General features: G+C 32.6%; 1 protein-coding gene across 1 annotated transcript; it reads left to right on the top strand.

Moving 5' to 3' along the window:
- The first annotated feature begins 3,232 nt into the window (after positions 1 to 3,232).
- Positions 3,233 to 9,598, top strand: LOC111715893 (uncharacterized). Its single transcript, XM_023491291.1, has 7 exons — positions 3,233 to 3,345; positions 3,925 to 4,036; positions 4,974 to 5,057; positions 5,276 to 5,338; positions 6,106 to 6,154; positions 8,631 to 8,718; positions 9,508 to 9,598. Exons 1-7 carry the CDS (start codon positions 3,248 to 3,250, stop codon positions 9,596 to 9,598), a joined length of 585 nt encoding a protein of 194 aa, XP_023347059.1. The 5' UTR covers positions 3,233 to 3,247.
- Positions 9,599 to 9,906: the final 308 nt, after the last annotated feature.

Genomic DNA, 9,906 nt, shown 5'->3' with positions numbered 1-9,906 from the left:
TTTCTTTCCCTTTTTCCTATTCCCTGATTAAAATTTGTCAAATTAAGGAAGAAGACTGGAATTAAAGGGGGAAATTTCCAAAGACGACATTTATATTTTTCTGAGCAAAGGGAGAGGATAATCAGCTGATTTCGTTTTCTTTTAATTTCAGACAAAATTCATGAAGCAAGCAGTTCGAAACTTCGAAATCGTCTTTTCATTCCTTAATTAGTGTGAGTAGTGTAGGTGCAATTATGATAAATTACTTTCATCAAAAATAGATTTTAGTTTTCAGTTTTTAGATAGAATATGATCTTTAAATGGAAGGGGGGTTGATTCTCAATAAAATCAAGTGAAGATCTGAAAATGAAGAAACAAAAACTCTCGGCGTCTAAATATACGCTGCCGATATCATCCAACGGGTAAGATAAATATCAATTTTATTGTTATTATGGTTGTCACAGTCAGAGCTGTCATCTGCACTTTATTTATTTCTTTTTTTTTGGTAATTTCATAGAAAGATTTTTGGTCCCCACCTTCCTGGTCAAAATTAGACGTGGCCGCAGCGCGCGACCCCCTAGTCTGACCTAGCCGCGGTGCTCGGCCCTTAGCCTGTCCTAGCCGAAGCGCTCGGTCCAGAACCTGTCTTAGTCTAACCCTATAATAATACAAAATAAATAATGGTAAATTCCTAGAGAACGATTTTCGGACCCCTCCTCCCCACCCCCGGCCCTCCCCATCAGTTTTGTACATAGTTATCATTGGTCAGGTGGCCGCAGAGCCCGGCCCCTAGCCTGTACTGTTTACTAAATGTATTACAAAAGAGGATATNTGGGGAGGGTACATTCATGAACAAGGTCTGTACACGGGGGGCCGGGGGCTCGGCCCCCCCTCATACGCCCCTGGTGAATAGCGAGATCTTTCATATAATAAAGCATTTTATTTTGGGAATCTAATTTTTGACAAATATTTATGAAATTTTTAAACTTTTTACCATGCAATCTGAAAGACCCTTCAAAAAAATCCGTGAAACAAAAAAATTAATAAGAATTCGCAAAATAGTATATCAAATACAGATGTTTTTAACTTAATTGTCTTGATTTTTATCTGATATTAAATATACCATTCATTTTTTAGTCGTGGCAATATGCGTGTTCGCTACAGGTACTAAATAATTTAGTCTTTGTCGAACCCCCCAAATTTTCTCATTATCCTTGCAGCCATATTGTGTAAACCTGTTATATTTATACAAGCTAAAGTATTATTGGACAACATTGAGTTCGTGAGCGAGGTATATCTAAACGATAAATACTTAAGAATACAGAGTTAGTTTGATCTGGATTGATACAGACAAAAGTATTAGAACTTATGTAGAGAGCATAGAGTTTGTGTGCAAGTTGTATCTGGATTGATAAATACTTAAGAATGCAGAGTTAGTTTGATCTGGATTGATACATACTTAAGAATAGAAAGATAGTTGTATCTGGATTGATACAGACTAAAGTATTAGTTACATTTAAGATTCGGTGATGGTGATGGACCAAACCTCTGTAGAGTAAAAAAGAAGATGTTAGTTCCTCATTTATCTGGGTTGACCCTCGTCAGTTCTAACGATATAATAACCATCAAAATCGATAAAAGTAAAAATTTAAAAATGTAAAAGATCACAAGAAGATAATTAAACAAAAAAGATTATAAAAAATAAAAAATTAGTCTGTCAAATGGACATAAGGGAAACGAACTCAGATTATGAGATGGAAAAAAGATAATTTGCAAATATTAGTTACAGACTGAAGTATTAGTTCTCGTGTAGAGAGTATAGAGTTTGAGCAAGTTGTATCTGGATTGATACATACTGACGAATACAGAGATAGTTGTATCTGGAATGATACCTACTTAAGAATACAGAAGGCTATTCTTGGATTGTTACTAAGGAGTAGGGAATAGAAGGGAGATTCAACTGACGCGGCCCGCCCTACCATATGATTATGCATGTTTTGCATACGGGTACTACTACTCCATTTGTATAATAAATATTCATAATAGGTTATTGTATATGCGGTAATTGTACATCAGACAAATATTTCTTATTCAAATGGAAGCACGTATAATCATATGGTAGGGCGGACCACGTCAGTTGTATCTCCCTTCTTTTCAAACTCTTTGATTGTCGCTGACTTAAAAGAACAATTGGAGAAAGGCATTTGTTGCATGAAGAAAAAACGCGAAGCAAATGCACATTTTTTCTGATTAGTTCTTGTATAGTGTAAACTATAAGCATACCTTGAACATTTTAACAAATTATAATCTAGCAAAAACTAGTTTCTAAAATTAGATTAACAAGTCAACAGAGCTGGGAACTTTAGAATGGTGGATATCAGTATTAATGCTTGATCCTTTGTTTTTGCTAATCTCGAGACTAACATAATTTCGAGATTATGTTAGTCTTGAGATTAAATATTTATATCAACAAATTGGATTCTAAGAATGCCAGATTGGTTCGTTTCCTTGACTGGAAGGGCCCTCACTTAATTTCTCACCCATTTATTCATCAATAGATTAGTTAATTTTGGTTACAGAAGAATCTTAAACGTATTATTAAATGTTTTTCTTCACCGATTAATTTACAAATGGCCAACAACAAATTCTTTATTTGTTAGAAATTGCGGATTCCTCTCATGGGATAGAATTTATTTTCAAGGCTGTCATTGGTCAATACATTTTACGAACTATATTCCTGCACTCTCATTGGAGAAAATAATGTACGGATATCCAAGGAGAGAGAAAAAGAGTAGATTAAGGACTAAAATTAAAAGTTTCCACAGTGGATATTCGGATTTAGTAGTTGGGATTAAAGGTTATCCATTCTAAAGTTCTAAAGTCTAAAATTTGTGTACAATTATTATGTTCTTGATTAGGCGATATTCACGTTTAAGCGTGTTAGAAAGTTTATCTGAGTAACGTTAAGGAAGATATTGCTTTTCTACCTTCAGAGTGTGAGTTCAGACAAATTTAAATTACTCATTTAGAAACCACAGTCAAAAATAATCAAATTCTAGCGAGAAAAACTAGAATATCTCGTTAAGTAATGACCAGACTATGATTTTAAGGGTACCGTTGTGAATTTAGCATGTCACTTTGTAATGGCGGCCAGGGTCCCATGAAATTACACTTACAGTCCCTTTAGTTTAATGAAAGATAAAGTGTTTCTTTATTTTTGAGATAAGATACAAATTTTGCTGCAATTAAACATGATCTAGTATAAATCATGATGTTGACATGCGACTTCTGTAGCTTGAATAGAAAACCCAGATCTCAACTTAGATATGATAAATACAACTCTGATATTGATGTGTACACTTCAATGTATGTACTGTGTACAGTTTAACCTCCATTTGAAGAAATATCTGTTTACTCTATTTTGTCTTGTTTGTTGTTAAACCATGAAACTATGAAAATAAAATTGAGGACTCTGCACACCAACTGCTTGACTCATCAAATGGGTCGAAATTCTTGCTGTGCTGAAAACTTGAGAATTCTGGATATCGAAATCAATGATTGATCTCATCTTTATATTGATCTGAAGACTTATTTAATCTCACATTAATATCCGGCAAATTGTCTAACCTGTAACTGCCCATCAGAAGCCGAGAAATTACAAATTTTGGCGCGCAATCAATGAAAGAACTCTTATTGGTTCGAACTCGAAGACCGCAGGAATATCCAAAAGAGAGGATTAAGGGTTATAGTTTTCAGCTCTGTTAAATCTTCCTGTCCGAAGGAAGATATTGCAGATTTAATTAAAGTGAACGGGGATATTATAATTTTTATTTTAAAAGATTCCTCTTCCCCATTTTCTGATATGATTCCTTAAATTTTAATTATTGGGGAAGATTTGATCGTTTGTAATTTGATCGCTACAAATATTCTTATCAATTTTTTTAGGTTGTCGAACCCCAGACTTCGTCGATTGGTAGTTCTAGGTCTAGGATTTCTTAGTTTATCCCTTGGTCTCTTTCTCGTCATATATCCTGCTCCAGATCTATCTGCTGAACAGGTTGGTTCATCATTTTCATCATTTTCATCATTTTCAGCATCTTCATTATTTTCATCATTTTCATCATTTTCATCATTTTCATTATTTTCATTATTTTCATCATTTTCATCATTTTTATCATTTTTGTCATTTTCATCATTTTCATCATTTTCATCATTTTCATTTCATCATTTTCATCATTTTCATCATTTTCATCATTTTCATCATTTTCATCATTTTCATCATTTTCATCATTTTCATCATTTTCATCATTTTCACATTTTCATCATTTTCATCATTTTCATCATTTTCATCGTTTGCATCGTTTGCATCGTTTGCATCGTTTGCATCGTTTGCATCGTTTGCATCATTTGCATTATAATCAACTCATACTTTCGCCATTATTCGTAATATACATAATCATCATCATCATTATTATATCACCATCCAGATTTCTTTCCTGAACAGGTTCGTCATTATCTTCATGATCATCATTATCATGTTCATCTTTTCATCATTATCTTGCTCCAGATCTGTTGAAACAGTTTGGTCTTCATCATAATCATAATCATGATTATTGTAATACACATTATCATTATCATCATTATTATCATTATCAGTATCTTCATCTATTTACTAAACAGGTTTGTCAAGATATTTATTGTCGTCATTATTATAATCATGTTCTTGTCGATATCTTTGTCATCATTTTGATGGTCTTAACTATTACCTAATTCTAACTTTTCATCTTGCTCTTATAAATTTCAGGGCTATAATAGTATACATTTTATCTAAGTGGACATGGATCAAACAGATCCAATTTTTAAAATCCCCCAAAGTTGGGGAATATTCTTCTGAGAAAACTCCCTGCTTCGTCATATTCTAATCCTTGTAATATCATCAGTCATTTTATTTTATTTTTTCCTGTGTTGTTTCTAATTTAACCATTTATTTCAAGGATATCCTGAGCAGAATTGCAGAGCTAGATGAAAGATTAAAACATTCCAATGCCTTAAATGATCAGAGGAAAGCAGAGTTAAAGGCAAGAAATAATAAATAATAAATAAAAAATAAAAATTAGTTTGAAGCAAGTTTGTTTTGTTTTTATAACTATTTTTTACAAATTCCCAAAATATTTCTGAAGATCGTCTTTTACCAAGTAACCATGAATTCTGAAAATAAAAATTATTTGCACCAGTTAAATTGCATTTTTTGTATTTTATTCTGTTTTAAATTAAAAATTTTTATTTTTTGTCGTAGGAGATATCGCAGGATTTTACTGAGCTGCTTAACCTTGTAAAACAGCACCAAGATCAATATGAGGTTTTTTATACAATTATTCATTTGAACTTTCGACTTTTTTATGAACCCTATTCACGATGGTACCCTTTTCACTTTCATCTAAGCAACAAAGATAAATAAATCCACAAGTCACGTTTGATGAAAACCGCACTTGAAAATAATCAAGCTTTATAATGAAGAGTGTGGATAACTCCGTCATTTTTGCTGAGACAAAGATTTAAAGGTTTACTGCATGTGTATCAGACATTCCTCTTTGTCCTTACTAAATGGAGGGTCGTTTAGAATAACGTTTACGGTCTCTTTATTCCAATTTTTACTTAGTCTTAGAATAGAATTAATAAAGCATAAACTCTGCAAAAAGAAATCAAAGTTTGTTATCTAAATCTTCTAAATCTTAACACTTAACAACCAAGAGAAATGAGAATATCTTACACATTTTTAATAATATAAAGGATTAAAGGGTATTATTTTGGATTAGGCACTCGGAAGTTATCTTTAACTCAGTCAGATATTTACTTTTTGTTGATATTAATTCACTAATGCAATTGAAAAAATGTTTTATATGATCGAAATGTTCTTCTTGAATCACTGAATGCAAAATTTGTAAAAATCTGTTAAAATTTTAACAAATTACAAAAATCCTTGTTTTGGATTGGAATCTGTGAGAGAGAAAATGGTTATTTTTAATCAGCAGGAAATGGACGGTATTCAGTGGTTCGAGATACATCTTTTCTATTGATAACCAATTGTTTGGATGATTTGAAATTAATTCTATTAAATGTTTTTAGGATAATAATTCTGCTTTGAACCAGAAACTTCACCAGTATGAGGATAAGGGTGAGTTTCAATTATTACCACTTTTAGCTAAAAGATTACGGAGATGTATTTGGAATAATTACATTAAAAAAATTATTTATGATTAATGTGGGGGGGGGGATTGTTTTTAAGAACAATAATGGACATTGTGTCCTTGATGCATGAAGTTCGATAGTCTTAATTGAATCTTTTCCGCCGAACATTTCTAGAAGAAATTCTGCGACCCCTCACATGTATTGCATTATATTATTAGTAGAATTGTAATATATGATGCATGATACTCAGGGAATTTAAAAGTAGAAAAAACATATAATAACTTTATATCAAGTTTGCGCACGTCCGTTTTCGATTTTTCCTCTCAAAGTAATTTTTTTTGGAGGGGGGGGGGTCCTAACAAAATGTAATGCTTCCTAAAACAAGATGTAACGTGATCTCTCAAGTCCAGGGAGAGTCTCCCCCTCCATGAAGGAGGGTGTCAATTTCTCCGTAGTCATTGTTTCAGCTCTGCTATTCACCAGGGGTTGATCTCACAGAACAGGATCCCTGGATCCCTGGGATGAACAGACTCCTAAGAACAGTACATCGGTTCTGCTCAGATATGAGGATGAAGCTTGCGGTGGAGAAGACACGCCGGGTTGTCTCAGGAAACGAGCCCAGCCTGGAAGTGTCTTTGGTAGCCAAGTACTTCCACCTTAAGTGTTAAGGGCCACAACCTGGTTAAGGCGCGCGAGGCTCGGATGATATTTACAGCTCAGTCCTTGTGAGACATTTAGAACAGATCGTCCCCCATCATTTGGGATTGACTTATAGCTTGTTGATAGCTAGGCTTGTGTCCTTGTGAGACATTTAGAGCGGATCATCCCCATCATTTGGGATCGGTATATATATATAAAGCTTAATGATAGCTAGGGTTGTGTCCTTTTTTGGCTTTGTATTAGTAGCTGGATTTGGATAGCTGCGCTTGTGTCCCTGTGTGGCATTTAGAGCTTGGGATTCTGGACTGGTTGAGTTTAATAGCGAACTGACCTTGATAGATACATCTAGAGAGATTGTAATGGATTAAGTGTTTACTACAGTGATACCTCATCTGCGGATGTCCGGTGAGGCTGGGTGTCCACCCGATGGCGGTTCTCCAACCAGGGGGGGCTTTCAGAGCTTTTTCTTTATATATTGAATGCTTCCGAAACAAGATGTAATGCTTCATCAAACAAGATAATGTTTCCTGAAACTGGATTTTATGTTTCCTAAACAAGACACTTTGTTTCCTAAAACAAGACTTTCTGTTTCCTAAAACAAGACTTTCTGTTTCCTAAATCAAGATGTTACGTTTCCTCAAAAAGTGACGCTATGTTTCCTAAAACAAGATGCTATGATTCCTAAATCAAAACTGTATGCTTCCTAAACCAAGACGTTATGTTTACTAAAACAAAATGTCATGTTTCCTTATACAAATCGTTGTGCTTTTCTAAAACAAGGCGTTTTCCTTTTCTATGACGAGAAAATGATAAAATATAATATAATTCTAAATTAAACAGTTATAAAATGTTTTAGATATTTTTTTGTTTAGATTTTGTCCCTGATGTTTATTATGAGGACTTGCCACCTTTTAACAACCAAAAAAATGATTGATAGTCTAAAATTCACCGCCAATATATTTTTAGAAATGAAATATCTATAGAAAAAATGACTAATAATACTTGTAAATCTCACTTTTTGTTAAAATTAGAAATATATATTTTCACAACAGAATGTTTTTTTGAACTACATAATAGAACAGGTTGATTCCCACCAAAACATTGCTTTAAGCTTCAAGGTTGAGTTCTGGCAATTATTTATTGGTTTCCCGTCATATTTTCAATTTTCTGTAACATATAATATATAAATATTTAAAGAATCGGCTTCAAATTAAAAACATTGCCTTCAAGGTTGTGTTCTGGCAATTATTTATTGGTTTCCCGTCATATTTTCAATTTTCCATAACATATAATATATAAATATTTAAAGAATCGGCTTCAAATTAAAAACATTGCCTTCAAGGTTGTGTTCTGGCAATTATTTATTGGTTTCCCGTCATATTTTCAATTTTCCATAACATATAATATATAAATATTTAAAGAATCGGCTTCAAATTAAAAACATTTTAACTTATTTCAGAATCTCACTAGTCTCTATACATGATGTTTCATGCCTGCGCCAATCCTCACCAGATATATATTATTGTTCTTTTTACTGTAAAACTATCAAAAATTGTTAGGGCCGAATGGGTCATAATGTTGATCATTAAAGCTTAATTTCAGACGGACTTAGAATATTATAAATGTTTCTAGTCGTTAATGTGCCTTCCCCCATAGTGACTGAAGTCGTAACTTCAAGTTACTTTCCATTTTTAGAAAGATACCTTCGATGCTCAGTGGTACCCTTAATAGCTTTGTCTAATCAAAAATAAATTATAAATTCATGTTTAAATCTTTAGAAATTCAATATGTTTTGCATCTAGGGTTGTTTGCTGGTAATATGAGTGGAAGGTTTGACCTGACCGTACCTGGGCTAGCTGCCTTTCTTCCTAATACACTTAGATCTTCCAGGCAGATATTCTTTTTTATAATACTTCAAAACCAACTATGCGGCATTCATCGACGACCAATTTATTTCACAGTTTGTTCTTGTTTTTAAGAACTGACGAGGGTTAACCCAGACCGAAATATATTTTCATTAAATATGGAACTACCATCTACTTTTTTTACTCTACAGAGGTTTGGTCAATCACCATCACCGAATTTTAAATTAATTTTCCTACATTGTTTCTAACATTACTTTGCTGAACTCTAAATTTGGATAGTTTTCAGAATGTTTCAGAAATTTTAATAGATTGAATAATTTTAAAATAATTAACCCGACAATAAAAAACTTGTACCTAGCAACAACAAATATCTCGGGTTTCAACTGAATATAAACCTTCCTTAGGGTCATGTGAGACCCATCGAAATATTTTGAGAAGGACAGACAGACAAACAGTGTAACAAAATGTCTTAAATGTTTTTAAAATTTTACGGGTTATAAACTATTACACGTTCTAAAAATATCGGAGTCGTTTTATAAATTCAAAACTGTTAGTTTAAGAATTTGCTCCCTTGACTAAATTTTGACTTGACAGAAAAAAATCTAAAACCGATCAATTTTAAACGATCATTTTCTGCATTTGTGTAGGGACTTCTTAAAATTGTAAACCCTTTTAATTTCTAGAAAATTCAAAAAAAAAAATTTCAGTCATTTATAATACTTCTCTGGCAATGACGTGTTTGAAAAAGAGAAAAAAAAACTATAAATACCTTTCTATTTTTTTATAAATAGTTGAAAAGAATATTATTGTTAAGAGCTTTACAGCCGGCCATAAAAATATCCAGGGATAGGAATCATGTCTCCATGGTCATAGGTGAGTTGAATAGTACTATGTATAGTTTTTGACAATATGAACGAGGTGAAGAATGAATTCAGTTATTTTATTATCCATTGCAGGATTTATTGGCTGTGTGATATTGATTGTGTTGAGCGTATTGGTGTTTTTGATCATATTGATTTTATTGATAATATTGATTTTATTGATTATATAATTATATTGATCATATTGATCTATTAATCACATTCATTTACTGATCAATCGATTTTTTAATTCGTAAATGTGAGGATTGATCAATGTTTAAATGCGAATATAAATTAAACTGCACAAATACTGCAGTAGACTTAATCTTGAATTCAATTATTATTCAGCTAAT

Source organism: Eurytemora carolleeae, unplaced genomic scaffold, assembly GCF_000591075.1.
Source record: "Eurytemora carolleeae unplaced genomic scaffold, Eaff_2.0 scaffold1898, whole genome shotgun sequence".
Taxonomy (NCBI): Eukaryota; Metazoa; Arthropoda; class Copepoda; order Calanoida; family Temoridae; genus Eurytemora; species Eurytemora carolleeae.
This window is presented reverse-complemented; position numbering and strand designations above follow the sequence as displayed.

Coding starts and splice junctions, on each gene's coding strand:
- LOC111715893 (XM_023491291.1), top strand. CDS start 3,248: ATGATGTTGACATGCGACTTCTGTAGCTTGAATAGAAAACCCAGATCT. Junction 5,339..6,105: donor AGCACCAAGATCAATATGAG/GTTTTTTATACA, acceptor AAATGTTTTTAG/GATAATAATTCTGCTTTGAA. Junction 6,155..8,630: donor TCACCAGTATGAGGATAAGG/GTGAGTTTCAAT, acceptor TTTTGCATCTAG/GGTTGTTTGCTGGTAATATG.